The sequence below is a fragment of the Triplophysa dalaica genome, chromosome 16, assembly GCF_015846415.1.
Source record: "Triplophysa dalaica isolate WHDGS20190420 chromosome 16, ASM1584641v1, whole genome shotgun sequence".
Classification (NCBI taxonomy): domain Eukaryota; kingdom Metazoa; phylum Chordata; class Actinopteri; order Cypriniformes; family Nemacheilidae; genus Triplophysa; species Triplophysa dalaica.
The window spans coordinates 5,905,723-5,932,802 of NC_079557.1; the positions used below are offsets into that span (position 1 = coordinate 5,905,723).

At 36.3% G+C, this 27,080-nt stretch overlaps 1 protein-coding gene across 2 annotated transcripts in view; it reads left to right on the forward strand.

The window, feature by feature from the left end:
- Nucleotides 1-14,468: 14,468 nt before the first annotated feature.
- Nucleotides 14,469-27,080, forward strand: part of ldb2a (LIM domain binding 2a) — a 49,808-nt gene continuing 37,196 nt past the window's right edge. For both annotated transcript variants that reach the window (XM_056770249.1, XM_056770251.1), the window contains exon 1: nt 14,469-14,715. In XM_056770249.1, coding sequence (XP_056626227.1) covers nt 14,584-14,715 — 132 coding nt within the window. In that variant the 5' untranslated portion in view covers nt 14,469-14,583. The remainder of the gene's footprint in view (nt 14,716-27,080) is intronic.

Consider the following 27,080-nt stretch of genomic DNA (forward strand, 5'->3'; position numbering starts at 1 on the left):
TATATGTATATATTTTTATTTGTATGCATATTTGCAATGACATGAGTGCATCGATAATACAATATTTTCATGGTTGGACGGCCCGTTGCTTTGAGAGCGATATATACAAGATAAAACAAGCTCATGACCTCTTGCATTCATTTACAGTCATTTGAACTGATTGGACTCGAGTCAGGATGAGCTCAAGGCAAAGTTGTCTTATATCTTGTGGGTTTGTTTTGTCTGGCTAATGGTTTGTCTGCAGCTTGAATATTGTTGGCTAAAGCAGAGAGACACAGCTCCGTCTCTCCCCGCAGTTGTTGTTCTTCCGTCTGATTGCCATGTGGAAGCCATTTTGTCTGGCAACCCTGGTGACTGTATAAATGAAGAGCTTACAGATGGTAGTGCTTAGTTCTGCCGGGGTAACTTGAGTGTGAGGACATTGTAAGGTGTGTGTGTGAGAAAGGGAATGAAAGCAGGGGTTAAGTGATGGAGAGAGGCATACTATTTTCTCCACAAAATGTCCAGCGTGAACATTTTGGGTGGCTCAGGTCATTTATGTACTAGCTAATGTGAAAGTAAAAGATTTGTGTTCACATTTAAGAACAATCACTAAATATTGTTTACCTTCTGTGCAGTATATGACGTATCCTCTAGATGGCGCTAGTAAGCAACCCAGGTCTCTCTTTCTCTCTCCCTATTATATTAGGGTCCGGGTGTCCTTTTCATAGTTATTTAAACACACTATTATTTAAATAATCTTCCTCTTCGAAAGAAACATTTGTTACAATGCAGTACATCATCCAATCAAAGTAAAGAGTTTGAATGTTTTCCTATTTAAGCATCTGGAGATATCCATTTTTCGTTATTTAATGTTTCATTGTGTGTTGGTTGACATATGCGTCATGTGTCAAAGCCTGTGTGGATGGGTTTACAGATTTTGGAGAAGAAATTGTATTAATCTGTTCACCTCGTCTTTGTCAGCGGAAAAAAATGAAATGTTTTTATGGTATATGTCCATAATGTTTATAGTTTGTGTTTCTGCACAGGCACTTGCTAAAGTTATTCAGTTTCACTCCTCAGAATGTCTCACTTCTCTCTTACTTTATATTTATTTATTTATGCTCTGTTTGCTCCCACATTTTAAATATCTCTGCAGAATCCTGCATCACACTCAACTGTACCTCGCTGAGATATGACTGTCTATTTATGAGTGTACGAGAAGCAACCACTGGCAAAAAAATGCCAATATATTCTGCAATAGTTTTTAACAAGCAGAAACTTTTTCAGTTGATGTTAAATATGAGTAGGTTGTCTATGCAGAAAATGTACAGAAATATATTGCATTTGTTACAATGACCTGCTTTCCTCAAAGTCTAGTGAATGTCAACAACACGCTGGTCAAATTTGGTAAGCAGTTCACAGCAGACTGTCAGTGATGAATAAAAAATAGTATAGTGTTATTTAGTTTAAAAATAGATAACTCCGTTTTTTATTCATTTTCATAAATCATGTTTTTTTTCATCTGTTTTGCAAATGAACTCTTTCTCTCAATAGGCATGACACACCATAATTGACAATAATAGTGTATGCTTCACTTTAAATTGAACAGTTGTCCATTGACAGTGCCAGAGAGTGATCATTTATTTATGAATTCAAAAACTTTATTTTTCTGCTTTCAAGTTTCAACTCCTTTGCTCTCGAACACAGAACTTATATCAATTCTTCCGCACTCTATGTAGAAATACCACACAGTAATTCATTGACATGCAAATCTATTAAATTTATTTTTATACCTTTTTTTAAGCATAAGGAGGTTTTTTTAAGCATGGAAATGATATGTTGGCATTAATTATCGACATGCACCTAAATGAATTTTCTCCAGTGTGACAGGCAGAACTGTGAAACTGAGACCTTGTTACTTGTTTACTTGCTGTCAGAAAGTGCGATATATTCACTTTCTGTCTATCCATAAGAAACTATTTTTGCAAGCTATTTAAAGGGGCACATTCGTGCATTATTTATGTTAATTTATGCAATAGAATATAAGCCTAATGACAATTTTGAATATGTAAGTGTCTCTGTCAGAGGTAATGAGATATGCAGATAATGATATGCAAATTTGCTGAATTATTAAAGAGGCGCAGCCAAAGATTCGTATTAATTCCCATATTTATTTCAAAGAAATATCGTATTTTAATTATTCCTTGTGCTCCTTAACTGTAACGTAGGTTAGTTGAATTAATTATTCAGCCGTTTATAAGAATTTTAACTGTGCAGGTACATTCAGGTCAGGATGGTTAAGATACCAGGCCGACCTGATGAAGGAGGGCAAGAGTAGATTATCCCTCTTACAACAAACCTCTCACCTTCAATACATCATTTAACGCTATGAACACTGTTATTTTGACTTCATGTCTGCTTTGTAATGTGATATTTTTCAGTTGTGTTAGTCATCGATTACAGTTTCATTGTGAAACGTTAGCTGTCACATCTCAATTTCCTACATGACTGTTAAATGTAGTTATGGCAATCTTTCGCGAGATGACCAAATTATCTTGTTTGAAAGAACGCCCGGTTGGTCTCTTAGCAATTTGGGGTGTTATTTTATTCTAAAACTACAGTAGTTACATTTCATGGAAGAATTTACAGCTGATTTATTCATCAAGTGACACCAACACTCTTTTACTCATGGATTCTCTCTCTCTCTCTCTCTCTCTCTCTCTCTCTATCGCTCTCTCTCTCTCTCTCTCTCTCTCTCTCTCTCTCTCTCTCTCTCTCTCTCTCTATCGCTCTCTCTCTCTCTCTCTCTCTCTCTCTCTCTATCGCTCTCTCTCTTTCTTTCTCTCTCTCTCTCTCTCTCTCTTCTCATCTGTGGATCTCAGTCTGACTCTGTCACTCACTCTCTCTCTTTCGCTCTCTATCTCTCTCTTCTTCCTGTGCCTCATTTGCAATGATTATGTTATCAGGGCAGCCAGGCAAAAGGGTGGAGCGACCATAATTTCAGCTCTGGATTAGGCTGAAATAACGAGGTCACCAAGTTACTGTTGCCTTGGCAACGGCACATCCAAGAACACAGGATGCCATTGCAAATCCTGGACCCGGGAAAATCTTTTTTTATCTGTCTTTTGTATTTTTTCCTCTCTTTTTATATTTGAGAAACAACACTATTTACAGTGCCTGAACATTCTGTTACAGATAACTGAGTTTAGAAATGTTGGCTTTATGCATATTGTTAATCGCACCTGTACTGAGCACTCTGAGCAGTTGAAATATGAGTTATTTGTTTCTGCTATATACCTTTAATGAAGTTTCTATGAGAAAAATATTAATTTGACCATTTTGGATCTACTAAAATAAGACTATTAAATATGAAGAAAGAAGTTTAGATCTTGGTTTGCAAAATAAGATTCAAGATATTGCTTATTCAAATAGGAGTAATCTTTGCCCATTTAATAAAACATACTTTTAAAAAGTTAGTGCTCTCTCCCAAATGTGTTGCTTTTCTGTTTTGTTTTCGAAAGTAATTTTATCTTACATTAAAATTGTATCACTATGAAATGTTCTTGATATTGCTTTGTTCTTAGATCAGAGGTTACATACAGAAAAATAAATATAAGAAATTTGGATAGTGATTCTGTTTGCCATGCTGGATACAGTGAGTTTCAAAAATCTAAATCTTATTTAAACCTGGTAATATATTTTAAGGATTTTGTGCAAACTGTCATTAAAGCAAGAGGAGGACATGGTTAAAAAAGATCATGTAAACATTACAAAATATATGCTGATAATGCATTTTTAAATATAAATGATGTATGAAAGTAGAAATATGAGCATTTTCACAAGAGTTATTCTTTCTCACATCAAAGTGAACAGTAGCATTTCTTTGCAGTAAAAATGTCTTATATTTCTCTCTCGTTTTCTCTTATACTTTTTTCCCGTCATATCTATGTGTCGCCTTGTTTTTTTTTCTGAGTACTTGTTTTTCATTTCTACTTATTTGTACTTTTTCCATCTTTGGCAGACATCTGTTGCCATAGGACCGCTGCCAGGCATGTGAAAAAAAATGATAGAAGAGAATGATGTAGAGCTTTAAAAACACTGCAATACTACAAATATATTGATTTTCTTTTAATTAATGATGTTAGATGGGAAGCGTTAGAAAATGGAATGGAATGTTAGATGGGATGTTATTTTTTGAATGTTACAATTTACTGTTTACTGGAATTATTTCCAACACATTATACAAATACTCTTGTATGGTCTCTTAATTGATCTTAATAGTTGTATTGTGATAGAGAAGCTTGAACTACATTCTGGAAGGTTCTGGTTCCCTGTCTTTGCTCTCTGGTTGGTTAAAATGAGCAACTCGGAGGCTTTGATTGGCCAGGGGCCCATTTAACAAGTTGGCTTTGCCCCCTGGAGTGTTGTACATGGCACTCAAATGACCCCTGTCATGTGGGCTGCAGACTCTGTGCCAGGTGTCAATGCTAGTCGCAGTGGCATAAGAGCAAAGCGAAATGACCACCAATCTCACGCTGGCCAATAATGCAAAACATAACAAAGATACATGTGGCAGGAGAGGAAGAAAAGCAAATTGGGTGAGAGATGGGGAGGTATTCTGTGGAAAAGAAGAAAGAGCAGGAGAGAATAAGCTTGGGGGAGAGCGAGAGAAAGAGAGGCAGAGAAGGGTCAATGTTACTGTGTCTGCACAGAAAAGCACAGAAAATCCCCAAAGGAATTTTTGAAGGCTTAAATCCAAAAAGAAAAAAGTCTGCTAAGGAGTCTGTCTCAGACAACACAGATAGAATACTGTTTGGTGTTCGGAGGTGATGGTGAATGAGTTCATGTGTATCCTTAAACTCACCTTCCTCAGCTTGACTTTATCATACCTCTCTATATTATAAAGATTTCTGCATTTTCACTGAGGTATAACATAAACCCAGAAGGGATAATTCACCCAAATATTTGGTAATAATTGATTCACCCTGATGTCATTTAAAACCTATGAGTACATATATGACTATTTCTTCTGCGGAACACAAAAGAAGATATTTTGAGAACTGTCTCAGTGGTGGTCTGTCCATATAATGTAAGTCAAATGGGGCCAATGTTGTTCGATTACTGACATTCTTTAAAATATCTCCTCTTTTGTTTGCAAAAGAAAGAAAGTCCTACAGGATTGCTATGACATACGGGGGGAATCATTCACATGTTTGAGTGGGCTGTCCCTTTAAGACATATTATCTGCATATTGTCTTCACTGCACAGTGGCACGAATGTCCATTATCTGGATGCTTAAATGACACTTCAAATGTAGAAATATACTGCCATTGGATTTAGCAGAAAACCATTGGCATCAAATTATTATGATAGCTCAAGCATGCTGTTTAGGCAAAGCATTTCACAATGATTATCTTTAAAAATATTAAAGTGTATTAGTATTTGCCAATAAGATACGATAAATGAAGTGTTTGTGCATCAGATCGAGTCCAAGAATGCCATGAGAATCTGTTATGTTTGGTAGCAGACAGCTACCGTCCTGAAACATGAGTTCAGAATCTACGAGAATGATAATCTCATAGGAACTGCCGTGCTAATCTCCGGTGTGTGTGTGCGCGTGTGCGTGTAATCTGCTGATGAAGGGTTCTGCCTTCCTCTCTCTTTCATAGTCTCTGTATTTCGATAACCTTTTTTATTTTCTCTTTAGTTTTGTTTCTTGTGTCTGTGCTTGTGTGTGTATATGCTCTCATTTATGTTTTGAGATGGTTTCTCATTTACTGTCTCTATGCATCAATTACATTTTTTTGTATTTTATGTGTGCATTAAAACAGCAATATGCCGCGAGAGACTGAGCTTTACAGTGATTTTGCCACACAGTAAGGATGGTTCTTATGCATAATACCCTGTGCTAAAATCACTTTCATACATGCCCTCCAGTTAGTGTTAAAAGTAAAACAAACGCACTAGCAATATCATAAAACACATAATACTAAAATGTATTTCTATATATTTTTTACTTTATTTCTATTTTAATAGTTTTGGTGCCATATTGCTGTTCACTGAAAGCTTCTGAAATTAACCCTGCGTCCCAATTCGCATACTATTCATCCTAAATAGTATTTGAAATTAGTATTAGTATGTAACAAATCATAGCGAGCTGAATTGAATATTCTTAAAGCACCCGATGGCCTACTGTTTCAGGGGGAAATTTGAAATGTTCATCCATGAACACACAAACAACTCATATCTCACCGTGAGAGCGTGGAGTTTAGTGACGCTCCCTTGCATTAATCAACTAAATTAGGGATGCATCACTGAATTTATAAAGTATACAGTAAACAATACATAAGATATAATGAATGAAAAAATACTCAAATACGAAGAAGAGCTGTATTTGAATGTGTATATAACTGTTAATGATCACATAGTCTTCTAGGCAACAACGGCCACTTCCGTTTCACCAGAGCCGCTGAATATGAGAGTTACGACACACCACAACCGTGTGGTTTCAGCTGCCAACTCGTATAAATTTTTAAAACATGCAGTTCTTTCACCAACTGTACAGCAAATGTGTTTGGGAGATGTATATAATAAGCTTCAGTGCAATTTTTGGCACTATCGGACACTCCGTGACGCGAGTTACTATCGCATTTTATTCTTACTATGGAAGTCTATGTGACTGTCATAGCTCTCATATTCAACGGCTTTGTGTCATGTTAGTATGTCCCACTGCATGCTGTTTTGCTACGCACTAAAATTAATATACTTTTCCATAACAAACACAGTACATACTTTCAGGGCATAGTATAAGTATGCGAACTGGGACACAGCACAAGACCAATTTTCTGCCAAATAATATTATACATAAGTCTAGCTCTAGGCTGTTTACGGTTGCCAAGCAACGTAGCAACTTGGTGCACAGGTGCACATTTATCTATATCAGTTTTGAACATAGCTCGTCCAATCTGAGACCGAGTCTTAAAGGGATAGTTCAACCGAAAGTGAAAATTCTGTCATCATTTACTCACTCTCTTGTCATTTTATGACTTCCTTTATTCTGCAAAACACAAAAGAAGGGATTTTGAAGAAAGTTGGTTACCAAAAACCATCGGTTTTTGGTAACCCTATTGACTAACCCTATTGACTAACCCTATTGACTTAAATTGTATGGACACAAAACCAATGCAATTGGAACGGTTATCCTTTACCAACATTTTTTCTAAATATCTTCTTTTGTGTTTGTGTTCTTGGGTTGAACCATCACTTTAAGGTTGGCTTGGCTTTGCTCATTTTATAATGCTGAACACATATCATCATTGGTACTTAGTTGTTTCTTCGCTGTGTATCTGTGTATTTCTATGTATTTCGTGGATAAAAAAATAACAAGAACTCAAGCTCCAGGTGAGCAAGCTTTCTAAAACATGATTTTTTACCCTGTTTGTGAGAGTAGATCCCGATACAGGTTACAAGACTCCTTTAGAAATTATGTAACTAAGAGCGGCAGAGAAGACAATTATTTAACAATTTGTTCTCAGCGTAATGATCACAGAATCAACCGTAAACGTCTGGTGAACATCAAAACATCAGTTGTGAGTGAGATGTTTGATAGAGGTGTAAACATGTCTCAACACATGTTTGTCATTTTCATGTGTCTGATGTAGACAGAATAATCATAAACTGACTATACAGTTCGAGACAGAGATACAGAGGTGTGTGTGTGTGTGTGCGTTTGGGTCTCCTGCAGAGGTGGAGTGTGGGTAAAATTCCACTCCCTCGTTTCGACAACATTCAGCCTGAGACTATTCCCCTGTGACTGGACTCTGTGTGCCCTAGAGAGACACAAATACACACACACACAGAGATCACAGCATATGCTCTTATATGATATAAATGCCTATCACACTATTTTAAATACATATTTGTGTAGTATGTGGACGAACAGCCGTCACGTTCTATATGTGGTTATTTATGGGTGTTGGCAAATTTGTGCCATGGTTAACATGCTCATTTTGTGTTTGTGTGTGTGTCAGACTGAGATTCAGGCAAGCTTCCTCCCTTATTAACTGACCTGCAGGGGGATGGGGAGCCAGCATCAGTAGGGGAGAGGAGAGGAAGTAGGGATGGGGGAGGGAATCGGTGCGCGTGTGTGTGTGTGTGTGTGCTGCTGGTTTTATAGATGTGTGTACTGTATTTGACATTCCTTCTCTCTCCCTCTCCCATTTTCTCCATCAATAAAACTGGGTGTTTCCCGGTACAAAAATGATGAAATTAAATTATAGGAGTCTGCTGTGTCATTTATCACGTTTGCCGAATGTACGTAGAGATTAACGCGAGACCGTTGTGTTAGTTGATATGTAAGTGTTCGTGAAGGGCCTCAACCCCATGACTGAAATTGTAAACAGATGTCGGATGATGGTGAAGATGTATGTAGACTTCAAGACTCTGGGCAGAGAGAGAGCAAATGTTGAGGAGGAAAAAACACTGTGTTGGTGTGTTTGAGAATGAAAGTAAGACCTCAAGTGTTGAATCGATGTAATGGGTTTAGAAACGATATCAGAAATCTTTTGTATGGTCAAGTGATATAAAAACCAAATCTGGAGCGATTATCAAAATCATTATCAACATTAGAATAAAGTTGTTAGAAGGCTGTTTGCCCCACAGGGATTATGCATTATAAAACTCAATCGGTTTAGTTTACTCTTGTGATTTGAAGAGAATAATTGCCTTGAATTTTTGTGCGCAGCATTTCTTAATTTACTTTTATGTCCTTTACGGAGGCGCAAGATATAGTGTATAAATTATGCTTTGCAGCTTGCAACTAAACTTAGTCAAGGTAATTGTTTCCCATAAATCACTCTGGGGAGTCAACAGTTGCTCGAGTGACACAAGTCCGACAAGCCAAGCATGTTAAACTGTGAAATTAGATTTCTTTTTTCCTTGTTTATTACTTGAATATTAATAAGATTGTCAGATTCCAATTTTAGACTTTAGACTGATAACAACAATAAGGATTATTTAAGACATTTGACGTTCTTAATGAAAGTTGTCCTTTCCTCCTACAACAATACTACTGGCGTCCCTCTTTCTCTTTATTTAGACCACTTTGCGAAATGCAGACACTGGTCCTGTTGAGTGGTTTTTAATCAATTTATTACAATTAATATACTATACATATTTATATAAATTAAATATTAAATAAATTGTTATATTATAACCAAACATTGACTGGAAATTACATTGTGCATCCCATCAAACCGTCTAAAATAAAATGTTAAAGATGTTCTTTTGAGATTTTGTATTGTGTATAATAATTTGCATGGTTGTATTTGTTCTTATGTTTGTATAGTGCTTTAAAAATTGGACCAGCGTTGTTTACGTCTTTTGAAGTGGTCTATATAATATTTAAATAGGAAATTTAAATGGAATATTGCAACGCAACTGACCTTTAACGCACAGAATGTCAGTTACCTTGCTGTCTATGGGCAGGAGTCAGAAAGCTCCTGAACCCCATAACGCGTTGCGAAGATAAACTGATGGCCTAGGCTTGTTGGACGACTTGAGGGTGAGTATTTCATGGCAGAATTTTCATTTTTTCGGATGAGTTCCGTCTTTGAGTCTATTATAGACAATGAGCCAAATCTCTACCTTCACTTCAATTCAGGGATTATATTAACTCGTAAAATTGTTGTGAGCTGAGCACCAATAGAGTTGTCATATTTAAGTTAAAATTTCTTTCACACAAACATGCCATGTGCCAGTGAAATGATGTCCTACGGTATATGGAAGTCAAACAAACAGACACGATTACCATGCGGAAAGGTCAGCTGTAATGAAGCATGTAGAAGAAGCGCACATGATATTTCACATGCTAACAGCAAATAAAATGAGATCGAAGTCTAATGCACATGAGAACAGATCAAATGTGCATAAAACAAAAAATACTATTCAAAATCAATATTATATAATTATTTAGTGTTGAGTTTGTGGGTTGAAGCTTGTGTGTCTTATTATGTTAACGTAATGTTAATGTTATCATGTTCAAATAATGTCCCTGATGTCATGTGACACATTTGCTGTCTTTTAGAGAATGTAGATAAATTGAATCACAAACAATTTTTTTACCTTGTAATAAGAAAAACTAAATATTGTTTGTCTCAGCAGTTAATGGTAGTTTTTTCAGTAAATGCTCAACAAGTCAACTATTTGTATCTAATACAAGCCGGGAAACATAATTGAAAGGCGTCTTTCAATTAGAATTTGTTTAACTTAAATAATGAAATAAAATATGGAGCTTCAAAGTTTTTGCTTTTTACGATCTCCCTCTCTCTCTCTCCTTTATCCAAAGGAAAAAAATCACTCTTGGCAATATGCAAATAAGGCTGCAAGCTATTACGATGCTAATGAGATTCTCCAGCAAAACTAGCAGTTCCTCCTCGAGCACAGGGGTACATTTCATCCATATTCAAAAAACATTAGAGAGAGTGTGTGTGTGTGTGTGTGTGCGTGCGTGTGTGCGTGTGTGTGAATGTGTGTGTGTGTCTGTTTGTGTGTGTGCGCGTATGTCTGTGTGTGAATGCAAGTTCTAGGTCAAAATCACAATGTTCAATCCCTCTGTTCGTACATTTCTACTCCTGAAGTCATGATCTTTGTACTGTATCAGTCACCACATCAACAACTGAGACATCATAATAACCCATCTGTTAAAGCTTGTTCCTCTGGTTCATCATTAGTACTTTTTACTTTGTTTGTGTTGATAGAAATGTTTAATCATACAGTAAATTCTTCTTGCAGAAATGACAAATGCTGCTTGTCCAGAGTTGTATTATCTTTTGCAGCTTGTCAAAACAGTGTTGGAAAATACGCTGGAATTGGATGTTAGATTGTAAACGTCCACATAATTACCAGTCAACAAAGTTAACAAACTTGAAGTCACGGCCCTTTAAAAATCCATTTCTGCACATCTCAAGAGAATGAAAGATCCTAAACTATATTACATTCATTCAGAGCTGCCAGACCATAACTTGATGATGTGTTTTTTATCAACAGGTTCAAGGACAACATACATAAATCAAAAGAGTTAATATAATGGAATTTATATTTTGCAAAGAGATTATGGGTTATTCAGGTAAAAGTTGTTTATGTGTTAGTGTTTGTGTGTGCGTTTGGGTTCAAACCTTCAGAGAAGGCGGCATCCGCCACGCACCATGGTATGTTACCATAGTAACAGCAGGGAGCCTGGTGAAGGATTGTCTATATGTGTCCTGACCCATTTCGATTTCCCCCAGAAGTGCTCTTCCTCTTTCACCTTACCACGTATATCTCCCCCTACAACCCTAACTCCTCATTCTCTAATTAAAAACACTCCAGTTCTATCCCCTCTCTCCTTACACCCAAAATTAAACAAGATGAGAACTAAAGGAAAAAGGAAAGTTTTTTTGGAAACAGTATCGCCTTTGGTCACACTCTGCCAAAAAGCACTTTGGGCAAATAAGCTGATTCCTTTTAAAATGTTCAATGGAAAGTTCTTGAGATATTAAATAATGTAATTTTTAATTAAGAGCTTATTAATAGATTTTTCCCTCCAACTTTTGTAATGACCTATCTCTTCGCCCAGAGTGTTTGGAATTGAATTTTCATTCGTCTAGACTCTAGATGGTTGACTTTTTTTATCTCAGCCCTAAAATATTTCAACAAAACACACAATATAGAAATAGAAAATCAGATTATGGCTAATTAGCATAATTTGAGAAAATGGATTTTGGAGAGTCTGTTGGGAATGACTTAAAAGGCTGTATTGAATGTGGAATGTATACACAAAATCATCATCACATTAGTAAATTAGTGAAACCATTAGTCAATAAAGAATCTTTCTGTTTTGAATAACTCTAAAACTATTTTAATAACTTAAAAACACACGCTGTCTCTCACTGTTATCATCTGATGACAAACTCAGAGAAGTCTCAAATGTGACTATTATTCTGTTATATGGAGATATGACCCTATAAATATGTTATACAATAGTTCTAGTTTAAATTAAAGTGACAGTGACTGTGGCTCAATTAAAGCTATTATTTGTAAGTGTAACTCATGTAAAGCCAATCATTGAGAAAATTAAAAGAAGGTATTTTCTCTTGTCTTTAAATGTCTATGAGTGAAATTTGTTTATATTTGTGACCCTGGACCACAAAACCAGTCTTATGCCCGGTTTCACAGACAAAGCTTAAGACGAGTTACCGACTAAAATGAAAGTCTGAGCTGTCTAAACTGAAAATAAATTACCTTGACATATCTTTAAATATGTAGTTGCCATTGTTTTGTCTCAAGATGCACACCAGTCTTGTTTTAGTCAAGGGGCAACCTTCCGATCTCTCTTGGAAGTCAACACGAAATTGACTTAAACTGCAATTCATCGACTGGCCACTAGAGACGGGCTCCAAAAGAGAGCAGAATCTCACTGACTCATTGAGCTCTGTGTTAAAATGGGCAACTTTACAGCGGAAAAAAAAACATGGTTACAGCCTGGTACAAAAAATATTTTCGTCTATTAAGCAAATTTTACCCTTCACTGTGTGGAGGGTTGAATTGTTCTATAACTCACCCGTATAACTTATCTTTAGCCTTAAAATTCAGCAAATTAGATGCGTGGCCACTTGAGTGACAAATGGTTTCAGCAACCAGGCGCCTCAGCTCCAACCACATCCTGCCTCTTTGCTCATTTTCGATTATCCGGAAGTGACATGCTGCTAAAATGTTGACAGCCAGCTCCTCCCATGCACATCAGAAACCAAGGGGTCCATATTTTATACAATTTATGTTTTTTGTCTATGGCATTGTAACAAAAGCGACTTAAACATCCTTATATAACTAAGGTATAGTCATGGCTTGAACTAAGCCTTGTCTATGAAACCGAGGTAATAAAAAAAGAGATTCACACATCACCTGAAAGATTAATAAATAATCTTTCCATTGATGTATTTGCCGAGAAACAACTATTTGAAAATCTGGAATCTGAGGGTGCAAAAAATCGAAATATTAAGAAAATGGCCTTTATGGTTGTCCATCAGAGGCGTTGTAGGAGCCCATTCTCTATTGGCTTACCGCTGAGATGAAGTTATGGAGAGTAGATGAGCCCAAAATCAGAAATTCTAAACTTTACAAAGATACGGGTAATTCCCAAGAAGAGAAAGCAGTGAACGAAGTTTGTTGGCTTGCTTTCTGACATTTTTGTTTGCGAAAACACTAAAATAAAGTTTCAATATATTTAGGGTAGGACATTTACAGAATTTCTAAATGGAACATGATGTTTTCTAATAATAAGAAAAAATCTATAATTTTGACCCATACAATGTATTTTTGGCTCTTTCAACAATATACCCAGGCTTACGGTATAACTGATTTTGCATTTGTTAAGGTTTAGTGTTGATACAGTATCTGAATATATCTGACGTATTTGGATTTTCTTTGTATTCCGTACCCTTTATATTATTTGCCCTTTGAAAAAACTGTGAGTAAATACAGTTCTTTAAAGGCATTAGATTATTTACTTTTGCACTGTAAGTATTGATATAGAGGCGACTGTTTTAGGTAGGTTTATTTTTGAAAGTTATAGACACTTTAAAGATTGCTATTGAATATTTGTACTGTTATTACCCAAGTAAACCTTTTTGACATTTGTCATAATGCACGGGGTAAATTGTGGGAGTTTGCTTTTTTAATAGTCTATTATATCTGGTTTCATCAGTTTAAAAAAGGGATTATAGAAAAACACTGTGTTGATTCTTAACACAAATTGTATACTAAACACATTAACTTGCCCAAACTTGACACGTATTTGAAAATAGTTGACCTGATGGGAAACTAAGTTTAAGGATATAATACAAAACCACTGCTAAAACATTAACTAATTGTTGCATAATACAGATAATAAATAATAATAATTCAGGAATGCATATATTTACATGAATTGTGACAACTTTGTTGTGAAATTGTTCAAATACCTTCATTATGATGTCACTTATTGTAACTGAATATTTAGTTTTATAATACATAAAACCCACTGCATTTTACTAAAAGCTTGATAATAATTGATGTAACCTAACGGCCCTGTGACACTTGACCCACTACGTGTATGACTGTAAATGTAACGCACATGTTTTACGGTGTTTATTACAGTGTAAATTCTACTTTCTAAGGCAAAAACCCTTATTACATTCAACTAAACCAAACCCTTATCCTAACTATATCGAAAGTATGTTGATCGTTAATATTTCCTCGTACTTGAAATTGTTACTCTAACGCAAGAACACCTTGCAACACAAACCACAAAAGATGTTTCCAAAAACAAACATTTACACAAGGGCCGGTTGCTTTGTGGGATGGTAAGACTTGTCTGGCTCACCCTCAACAATGTTCCAGTGCAGCCTGCGGCTATCCAATGAGAGGCCAGCGCTCCTCCTCTCCCACCTCCTCCTCGCGCTCTCATCTCCGCGCTCCAGAGCACAGCCACTGACTGCTGCTGTCTCGCGGCTTTTGGAGATCTTGCACGCGCGCTGTACGGATGCTGAAGCTTTGGCGCTGCTGTGAAAGCGACACGGAACCGACATGTCCAACCCTCCTCACGACCCGTTCTACTCGTCCCCGTTCGGACCCTTCTACCGGAGACATTCGCCGTACATGGTGCAACCCGAGTACAGAATCTATGAGATGAACAAGAGACTCCAGTCCCGGACAGAGGTGAGTTTGGGCATCGCTCCACTCGTGACAGCTGTAGTTTGGGAAAGTTATTCTGACCAGCGCGTTTAGAAAAACGTTCTCGTTTCACAGACTTTCTCTCAGAAACTAAGAGTACGAGTGATAAAACTGTGTTTTAGTTTTGTTACTGTGGTTTTGTGCACGAGCACTGCAAGTTGCGGGTGCACAAGTGCAACGTCGAGTGCAAGTGTCATCGCTTCTCTATTGCTTGCAGCGCTTCAGTAACCACTCGGGAATTTCCTCGAAAATTCTCAAAACTTAGCTGCATTTATTTTAAAATTAACGTTTTAAGTCGACATTTTAGGCACATGATGAAGGGACCAGAAGCCTCCGCTTTAATCACTCATTAAAATACACGTGGAGCTAAAGTTAATGAACAGCGCACGAGCGCAAACTAATGACGTTACTTTCGATTTACTCAACGATTGTTAAAAATACTTTATTAGTAATAATAACAACAATTAAACAGCCATCACTGTTACATAAAAGGAAATTTGTAGTTGAATGTATAACAAAAACCTTTCTGCTTTTGATCCCATAAACTTTACTGAAAAGTGACGTCAATGTAATATCGGTAATGTTGTACGTACATAATGTATGAATAGAATTCTTTCTTTATTCTTTCATTCTTTTTAAGAAAAACACAGGATCTTAATTTCTGCCGCCGTTGGTAAACCCCTTGATAGTACTTTAAAACACAGTAAAACAGCTGTAAATAATATCCATACATATTTTGCTGTGATACAGGAAAGTGGCTATTATGTTGATCCCAGTGGGAAAATTCATGTTTTCTTGGAAGATCTATGTGCCGGTTTCAATACGTGTCTGCCGGCACAAATTCCTCTAGGATCTGCACCCACAACCTCTGCCTCCACAGACTTGATGCTGTGTTCAATGTATTCCAGCCACCTGTCATAGAGCAAGCCCATTATTTGTCACTATCATGATCGGTGCAGATTTGGGATGTAATAAAGAGAAAAACTAAAAATTGTTGCCTATCTTCACCAGGAAGCCTTGAATTTAAAACAGCATTAAATAAGCCAGCGTTGCTGTCACGGTGGACACACATATTCCACTCTTCATGTGTTTGATGTCTCATGCGTTTGTAACTTTAAGGTTCGAGCTGTGTTGCTGAGATGTATTGGCACAACACCATGAATAATGCATGAGCAGTGGCCTGAACCCTGAAGTCTTCCAGTCTGAAACGGCACTCACCAAACAGCCTGTAATAAACACATGTGCCAATATATCATCTTAATCTTCTCAACCTCACTTTGTCGTGGCGGGGCATTTGCTAAGATTAAATCTGTGCATGTGTGATAGATCTCGATAAGAGATTTCATTGTGGTGATAACAATGAGTTTAGTTGACAAATATGATGCTCTGTTTTTGCTTGTGGAAATAGCTGTTGCAATCGATGCAGTTCTAAAGGGGAAAAATAGATTTGGAAGGAGAGAGACAGACAGACTGACGAAGAGAGACAAGCAAAAATCAAGAAATTCTTAACGAAGTTAAAATAAATTTTAAAGCTAAGTTAGTCCGATTGTATATTTTAGAATTATTTCTCTTCTGTTTGAAATATGATGATTTTTAAGGAGTATACTGATAAATGAGATATTGACAGCATGGTTCTCTCACAAGTCATCCAGGTGACATTGAACTTGAATTGATTATTGTTAGCCATAGATGTGTAATATATTTATTCTTTATATATTCTTATACATTTATATGTTTAAATATTCTATAAATGCATAATATACTGTATATATATATATATATATATGCCAATAAATGTGACAACAGAGAAATAGTGTCTAAAGAGACATGTATATATTTCAGCGTATTATATCTCTCGATATTCTTTATGTACAGCCAGGGAAAAATTAAGAGATCATTTCAAAATCATTTTCAGTTTTCAGAATTTACTAGGTATGTGTTTAGGAAATAATTTAATTCTCTAAACTACTAACAAATTTTCTCCAAAATTTTAAATAAAAATATTATTATTATTTACATTTATTTGCAGAAAAGGAAAACTGGACAAACAGGTCTCGGATAATGCAAAGATAACATGTGTCTATTCCCTTTTATGCAATACAATATTGATGCACGTATTAAGAAAAACATTATGGTACATGTGTTAAGGATAACCTTTATTTTTATCACAGTTTGCATGTGTCTTGTCATGCTGTCAGTCTATCACATTGCTGTTGAATGACTTTGTCACTCTTGAGGTTTACATTTGTCAAAAATAAACAGACACTGGACTGGAGTGACCACAATACATCTAGAAATGCTGATCCAATGAAAATCTGGAATGGTCTCGTAATATTTCCACAGCTTTATATATTAGAGAGAGAGAGTCTTCTTGCAAACCAAATCTTTAGCAGAATCCTGAACTGTCCTTATCTAGAAACAACTAACATTTTCTCTCGTCCACATGTAAATAAAAACAGACAGAAGTCTTATCATAAGTGAAAGTGACGCTATCCCTGTTCACAAACTGGTCATTTTACACCGTACAGAATAATGCATAGATTTGCACAATTGTGGTGTTCTTGAAGAAATTGGAACAAACGTGTTCAGACTTTTTACTTGATGTTCAAGGGTAAAACGACCCATTTCATACCCACAAAGTTTATTACCTCCTATGGAGAGAATGAGTTTCTCTGAGTCATCGGCTTAGAATTGTTCTTTTTATGTGTGTTGGGGGGTGGACTGTGACTAACAAACCTCTTTGCGTTCCACAACCCTTCACAGAATTTGTAAACGGTGTGCTATATCTTGTATCCTTCTTGTAAATTACAGCACATATGCAGCAGGTCTCACCGTATAAACGTAATAACGGGACTTTGTTGCTATATCTATGCAAACAGTCGGTGAAATGTTTATTAGGCGAGCGCGGTGATGTGCAATTGAAGCCGGTGGTAATTTAGCACAGATTTTACAAGGGAGAGTTTCCCTCACAGCCATCCATCATGTAGACACGCAGACTTTCTTAGTTTACAGGCTCCAGGCGAGCAGCGAAACAACAGGGGGAGCGCGGCGCAAAAGTAGCCACTGTCAAGCCGAGGTGTTTAATAACTGCTTGGCTCTATATTTCTGTATTAGTCATTTAATGACCGTCCACAAAGGCTAACAAATCGATGCATTAACGCTACAAAAAGAAGGAAAATGCTCCGTGCGCAACACATGACTGGAGGGAAAGTTGCATTGGACAAAAGCAGGAAGGAGCTCAGGAAAGCTACACAAGAGACTTTAAGAGTCCGGACTCTTGACTCGAGAGTTCTCTGTAGAGAAACTGGTGATTGATGTATTTTATTGTCTCGAGGCTAACACTGTTCAGACCATTTGCTGGCAGTAAATGAACTTCAGAAGAGCAGTTTTAAAAAGCGCTAAATAGTTAGTTGTTTGGAGCCTGTACAATAAATAAACTGTAATGAGGTGAATTATGTAATTTTATCACTGTTAATGCCGGCTTGTTGTAGCCCGTCTAACAGATAAACGTTTTCAATGTGATATTTGTTTAAAGTTACTTACCTCCCTTGAAATTTGCAAACTCACTTCGCAAGAACAGCACATATTGATTTGCCTATGGAAGATCCCCACCTTTACATGCAAATCTGACAGCTTGTCTTGTTAAATAACATCTTTTTTTTATATGAAAGCCTGAACTTCTGGAATCCATAAACAGTTTGCTCATGTAAGCAATAACATTTAATACACGTCTAGTTTTGTACGCTTGTGAATTTGGACCTTGCCTCGAGGCATCGGCGTTATACGAACAGCTCTGGCTATCTAGGATGTTTGCTGCTGTTTGAGACGTTTACCGGATAACCTGCCGCTTAAGCATATGCTAATAAGCAAGCCGGTTAACATTCAGAGGAGGAGTCTTGTCGACCTCAGCTGGTGTAAGCTCATTAGCATAGCGCTTGTTAATATTCAGAGGCTTAGAGAAAGTGAGAAAACGAAAGAGATGAAGAAGAAGAGGTCACCGGGAAGGGAACGAATGAAAGCTTTGCTCTATTAATCTATATAATGGTTTTGGAATAGGATGCGTTTATGCAAAGGAGAAGTGCAGGTTCACGACGACGCTTCGTTTTGATCTAAAGGCAATCGATAATGCATTTCACTGTGGAGCAACTCGCTCTCAAAGTCTTTGAGGTAAACCAATCACTGTTTGAATCAGCTCATCCACCGTCCCATCAGAGCTTAAAGCGGCACCAAATGGCAAATCAGTCCAACCATGTCCATCATCATTTATATTACATGATGGTTAATTGATTTTGTAAACAGCTGCTGATAGACAATGGATTGCGTTTTAAGAGCATGTGATAAGTCTAACATAAATTGACATGCACAAATTGTCAAGATTTGTTAAGCTTTGTAGGGCTTTTGTATTACTATACCAGTAAAGGCACTGCGTTGACGATTTGTGGTAAGATTTATACATATCAATGTTGTTTGTATATCATTTTGTGTAAAAAAATATTTGTTTTGTGCGCTTATTATTGTTCCAGACGAAGGAAAATACAAACACAGATAATATCTCAAACATCTCAATTATTTATTCAAGACATCATTGAGAATAAATGGAAACTTATGCTAGGTTCCCGCAGATATTTCTCCTGAGAAAAAGAGTTTCAGTGATCTCAACAATGCCATGGGCTCAGTTTGCTATGTCTCCTTTCAAAATCTTAAAATGAACTCAAACCTTTCTCAGCACATGTACCAAATCCAGATTATTTGAGCTATACCATCTAAATTAATTTGATGGCACTTTTCTCGTAGGTCATTTAAAAGGATAGTTCATCCAGAAGTGAAAATTTTGTCATCATTTACTCAGTCTCTTGTCCTTTCAAACCTCTATGACTTTCTTTCTTCTGCAGAACACAAAATAAGATATTTTGAAGAATGTTGATGACCGAACAGCAGCACCACCCATTCATTTCTATTTTATGGACACAAAATCAATGCAAGTTAATGAGTACTGCCGTTCTTTGGTTATCAAAATATCTTTTGTGTCCTGCAGAAGAAAGTCATAAAGTCAATGTCATCTTAGTTTGCTATTTGTATTTTCCCTAAGAGAAACATTTAGATATTTTTAGAGGTCTTCGCATTTAATTTAGACTGTCTGTTGGATGTAAATAACGCACCACTATCTTATCATTTGGCTACTTCTATGCAAGAACAGGTTATGGGGTCCAGTGTGATATGTGACATATTGAAAACAAAATAGAAGTAAAAAATGGATATTCTGGAACAATAAGGTGGCGTTCAAACTGGCAGGATACTAGGACAATAGTCCCACCTTTTTCCTGCGGCTTTCCCAAAGTTCCTTCCAGGGTACAGTGTTGCGCTGATAACAGATAAAGAGGGATCGCCCATTTTGACCACCTTCCTGTTTTCAGACAGTTTCTACGCAGATCATATTTTGATCCCTTCTGTCCAGTCGTGAGTGATGATGTTTTTAAAAAGCTTTGAATTCATTGTGGTGTTGTTTGATATCCTGGACATTGAGAGTCAGAAAGAACTACATGTGTGTATATTTGAGTGTTTCATCATATCTTTGTTTAAATTTAGCTAGTCTGCTGAAGATGAGGCCCTTAAAGACATAAATGCTGCATTGTTCTAAGAAATAGCAAAACGACAAATAACACAATGTGTGTGTTGTGTTTGTGTGTGGTGGCCATATCGGCTCAGTTTGAAGAAAGTTTTGATGCCCAGGACTATAAAATTATGTTTTTTCCACAATTGTTGTCTTGGCACTTTTTGGGGACTTTCAGAGGGCGTTATTTCACTTTCCTGTTCCGAATTGCGTTTGCATAATTCACAATATGTAAACTTAACCTTACAAACGACCCAAATATTGTCAACACTTAGTAACTCTTCAATAAACCTTAAAAGAATAGCAGAACAAGGGCGAGCGGATAACAGCAGCCAGCCAAATATACATTTCCATGTATTATATTTCCAACTTATTATATTACTGTTTAGTGTTTAATAAAAAAGGCATTATGATTTAATGCACAAATTGTTTACATGTTTACTGGAATTTCTACCACAGTTTTGGGTTGTTTACGCGTTTAGCATTCCCTAAGATCCGTCGGCTGCTATCACAGATACGTAGGAGGAAGAAGTTCACCAGCAGCTGTACAAACCCTGCGCGCGTGTGAATGCCCACACAGAGCTGCGCTCAGCTCATCAAAGACCTTGTGTACATTTCATGATTCCTGAAAGGTGAGTCTAAATGGAGTCTGGCTAGTGGAGGACGTTTTAAATGTCACTTCACAGATGTGGATATATAAAGACAATTTACAGCAGTTCCCGTGTTGTTTGAATTACTAGGTTGCTTTCTGCTCAGTACAGTTAAAAGAGGTGTTGAATGGGTTGGATTTAAAATGTTGGGATACATAACTGTCATCTAGATGCAGGATTTTGCAGGGACGTGGCAACCCAGGTGAAAAAAGTGCACTAAAATACACAACAATTTATTTAATGTGCTCTATTGTCATGCACTAATATTGTACCTAAAATACGAAAAAATTGTCTAGTACTCTTTAAGAAAAACGTATAATCTCAACTTTACCAAAGTACTAAAGACAGTGTATAATGTCTGAAAATAGAGCATTTAATTACACTTACACTATCGAAATTAGATTAGTATTTTTGTACATCCTATTACATAGGATGTAATACTGTATTGACAAACAATAGAATAATATTATTCTTTGATTCTTTGTTAAGTGTATAGTTATTCAGAACTGTGATTAATTTCCACTAGTTTCCTACACCTGCAATAAAGGAGTAGTTCAATTTTAAAATAAAATATATATATATATACAGTAATGCACTTAAACTTCAAAAGGCTCTACACGACACCAGCCGATGAATAAGTGAATTATCATGAAAATTTGTATTAAACCGAACTGATACTTTAAACATCATCCTTGCATAGTCATATTCCTAGGATAGAGTTTGATTGAAAATAAATAATTTTGTGTTTTTTTTCCCAATGTTAAATTTCCGTCTCACAGACTTGGTATGAATAGATTTTAGAAGTCTTTTTTTAAAATCTAGTCCAAGATTCATGTGAAAAAGTAACTACGACTACACACTATTAGCATGAGAATATTGATACAGTATTGCAAATTAAAATATTACAATACTAATCTTAAATATATGACGTCCCCAGTTAACACCAATAGGATCAGCACACTGATCCAACGAAACCCATTTATCAGAAAGTTGGTGTGTGTATGTGTCTGTTTTCTAAGAAAACAGGCACCATTGTTATTTACCAAAGATACAGGACGTTGTTGTCTCGCTAAGCTCCCGGATCTACCGTAAATCCAAGCTGCTTGGCCCCCGCGGAGCGCTGACTGGGTCTAGAGCCACCATTGGCACCTTGATGAATCCCTTTAGACGTTCCAATCAATACGGCTTTATCTTCAGGCAACCCGTGCAGACGCCCGTGTTAGTTCACCTGAGGTCCTGAAGGAGCAATCGGCGTGCCATACATCAAAGCTCACTATCAGCTATAGCGTACCAGACAGCCACAATCAGCACTGAAGGCAGGAACTTCTCATTTTCCATGTCAGCTACAGATTAGTGATCTATAGTCGACTCTCTACAGACCGTTGTGTTATGTGTCATCTTTATCAAACATGATCTGCGTCTATGAAATGTAGCAGCTTTGGTTCAAATACATTGTACAGGGATGTACAGTATATAGATTTATCAATATAAATGCAAATAGCATTGATATAAATGACCCTAGAGATCGTGTTTAACAGGAAAATTGACAGTCATATCCAGAATTGTCCAGTCTCGGCTCATCACATGCCTGCACGTGAGTCTACGGAGACAGTAAAGACTGCTGAAGCATTAAATAGGGTTAATTAGTGCAAATGGCCGATCAGATTTCCTATCGATTGTGACAGTGTAGATTGGCTTCCAGATAAAAGAAATCCTTTAACTTCTCGGCCCGCTGCAAATACTGATAATGCTGTTAGCGGTCATTAATGTTCTTTCTCAATTAACTTATCAAAGTAATTAAAACAATGGCAGTGTAATGTAATTAAGCAACACACTAATTCAATATTTTGTCCGTGTTATCTTAACCTGTATTCTTGATCTCTACATTTCAGAGCACTTTGAAGGGGCCAATGTGCCGATGTCAAGTGATTTTGATTGTGGTTTTCAAGATAATCTTCAAATTTTTATGTTTTTTTGTCTAAGTAGGGAGGTATATATTTATTTTAAGAGAGCAAAGAGCTATCGGCGCAATAATATTTATTATTAGTATTTAACTTATTCGTTATTATTCATTTATTTTGAATATGCAAGAGACGTTTATTTTTGGACCTTTTAATTTCTGTACTATAGATTTATTTCATAATATACTGTATATTGTCTTTATTATAACTATTGTTTTTTGAATATTTTTATTTACAGATATGGGTAGTTGACCATTATACTTTACAAGTGACCTATGGCGTGACCACTCAAAATAATTTGAAAACAAACTGTTATAGTAAATAATCTATTAGTACATTTATATTTATTATATAAATAGCAAGAGAGATTTATCTTCATTGTTAGTTTTTGGTTCTACATTTTTGCTGTCTCACCATAGGACACATTTATGGTTTATTTGTCAACTACCCATATATTCACTTTTTGGACTGTGTGACAAACAGCAAATCCTTTTTTTCACTGAAGATGAGCCATTTTCTGTCTCTGAAACAATAAAACAGCACCTGGCACAAAATATGAAAAAATTGTGTCAGTTCATTTGGAATAGCTTAATGCTAAGAATAAGCCACCCATCCGTCACCACAAGTACCAAAAGATAAACCTTGAACGGTACATATTCCACCAAGGACTGAACAGTTGTAAGACCCTTAAGTGATGGCAGATGTTTTCTGAGAACTGAATTGCTTACATCATTTTTAAATATCTATTTTAACCGTGTTACCTGTCAGTTGCTGAATCTGACAAAATCCCTTTTCTCAGTAGGCATAGAGAGCATTTGCATCGTGTTAAAGGAAATGTGTAAAGATGCAGTACGTGTTAATGTCAAGAATGCCAACTACGGTTGTCAGACAAGTTTATAATATGCATAGTGCACTGAACAAACCTATCCTTAAATCTAGGTCTCAATCTGAACTGCACAGTATGGGCATCATGACCTAACCGGAGGTCAAAGGCCAACAGTGCTGAGAGTAACTGTATAGATGGATCCCCCGCTGACTATTGACCCATCAGATGTGTTGGGGTGGAGTAGATCAATGAAGACTCAAAGAGAGCAGTCAACACCTGCTGATACAAACACTGTTTGATAAGCTCAGTGCAAGAGTTCCCATCAATGGAGCTGCAAAGAGATATTGAACTGTAAGGTAAATCAGACAGCGGTGGGGTTTCAATCACTACGACAGTAAGCAGGGTTCCCTCACTCTGGTTTTATTTGCGTTTTGAAATTTCGGATCAGAAACGAGTGATGGAAATGCCAAATTTCAAATTAAAAACCCTTCATTCGTGAAAAAGGTTTAATGCAAATAATGGGAGATGGAAATACATTTGCTGCATAAATTCCTCCAAAAAGTCACGTACCTACACTATGAGACGGCGTAACCTGACTAACCAGAGTATTGATCTTGTTACACAGCATGTGAAATGTTGTTATGGTCATTCTTAAATGCCTGAGCAAAGTCGTCAAGTACGTCTGTAATTGCCTCTTAGAACAGTCACGACTGTGTTTCCCAAACAGCAGGCATCCACAGAAGCACCGAATTTATTGTGTTTCGTAATTGTATTATTATAAAGTATTATTATATTGCAAGTATTATTATAAAGTATAAGAAGATTATTTTATTCAGTGGGTTCTCTTACTTTTCTTTCTGATATTTAGTAGCAGTTTATTAGGAAGTGACGATTATTTAGTTGGAAACGGTGAATATTCGCAAAATGTTTTACGCGATATTCCAACTTTGCACATAAGCTAAACTTGCAACTTTGGATGGAAACCTGGCTGTTGAGGCTGAAGCTTGTGGTGTGATACGGCAATTGTCTAGCTCAAAAGAGAGATTATACTGACCCAACGAGAATTTTCCGCGTTTGTAGAACCATTCAATAGAGAAAGAGAGAGAATAGAGTGAGGTTTATTTTAAGACTATGCTTTGTCAATCCAGGAATGTCCAAGATGGAGAAAAGTAAAAAATGGTGTGAACAAAATAAAGGAGGATTATTTAAATTATTTACATCATTATCTGATACATAAGGTTGAGTGGAACAGCAGGATATCTGAACACACCTTAGAAACAATATTAGCGTGGACCTGTCATAGATGCAAAAGTCCAAGATGATGTTTACAACAGTACCCAAATATATACATGTTCACATTATTGGATTTAAAGCAGAACATGATTTTACCAGTTTTAAGTATGCAAATAAGGAGGACCATGTCAATATTCTCACTAATTTAAAAAAAATGTTTCATTATATGTAAAAAGGTATTTTCCCAACCAAAGGCCAACTGAAGTAGTTGAAGTAGTACCCATTTTTATGGCTGATGGCTATTTTAATGCAGATATCCAATCTCTTATAATGTAATTATCCAAACCTAAAATATAACATTTTTATTTAAAATTCGGCTATTTTTACATTTACATTAAGGCATTTAACAGCATTTTTATTTCAAAATGTTGAATATATAAGATAAAGAACAACTCTGGAAGATACATTTTTGAATCCACACCGGTGTCTATCCCACAATCCCTTTCAAGATGACACTAGGCTGCTATAGAAATGAATAATTAAGACATTTCAAGTATATATAATGTTATTTTGGTTATTTTCAAGGTGTTGGACAGGACAGTGTCAATTTCTTAGGAGTTCTTAACTCTTTTACGAGCTGGCTAATACGCATGATTATGTATGATGTTAAAAAAAGAAAACATGTATAATTATTAGAAAAAAAGCAATATGGAAACCCCGCCTCCAACCCCACCCAAAAACCCTAATCAGGTTGTTAAAATGTATACGAATTAGTCACCTCCTAAAATAGTTACGAATTCCTGTGAGATGTGTGTTTGTGTATCAGGACATTTGAGGTGACATTTAAAATGGCTTATAATTTTACCTAATTGCATTTTTATTTATTTAAAGATGTGCACGTTTCTGTGAGGGCTTGGTTTAGGTCTATTTCTGATTAAAAATCAATTAAAAGTCCATGATATGAACTCACTAATATAGTGAAACACGTTTTTTTTCTTGTCGTGGATGATAGACAGTTGCTCATAACCAGCTGTGTTGGACAGTTGCAGTCTTCCGCTTTTCTGAATTAAAACGTTCACTGTTGTCAAAACTGATCATTCATATCCATTAACTAAGACGGCAGGTTGTAATAAATCACTGACTCGCTCCCAAAACACAAAACAGACTACACTGTTTCCTCCACGCTGGAAAACAGCACTTCTAGAATATGGGATGAGGGACTAAAGGTCTCCTGGGTCAGCCTCTATGGAACGTGATGCTGGCTGAAGTCGACAGCCCTAATTGTAAACATCTGAGAGGGCTTGTGATCTGTCACAATGCACCATCGTCTAGATGGCAATGTTGGTCTAAACGACGTCTGTTAGAATCAGAGCCCTGTCAATCACAGGATGCGGAGCAGTATAATTTTACATATGCTGAGGATGTTCACAGCTTGTATGCCGTCTAATGGAGTGACCTTAATTGAATACAACTAAATTTACGATTAGATTTGGATTTGGAATCTCTACGTGCCCCTTATGCACATTTATTTAAGGAATGTTTATGTTATTGTTGACAGTGAATTTATGCTTTGCATTTACATGCATAAGCTCATGTAACTTCAACTGAATCTGCAAAATTGTTGAGAATGAAAGGATTTCACATGTGTGGAAAGACAGATTCATTTAAAGCTAATGCTCTTATGTTCTGAAAGAGTTTGTAATTGGCAACTGACATATGTACATAGTTACATATAGACTACTAAATGGATAATTATATCAACCTGTTAACCTACAACCTTTTTAAACACAAGCCAGAAAAGTGACATGGCCAAACCGAACTGGCTGAAGTTCATGAACCCTTGACTATCCTGACTAAAGGAATAATTGTGGTCTATTTTTAAATGAGACACTTGGGAGTTGTAGTCCAAAAGTCAAAAATAATAAAGATCTCAAGGGAAATGTAGAGCTTGTCCTCCTCTATAGATCTTCTCTTGTTTTAGACTTTTTAATATGTATGATTTTCAAGATTTTACATCTTATAATTTTCAGATCAACTAATGTAAATGCTTATCACTTTTATTATTATAA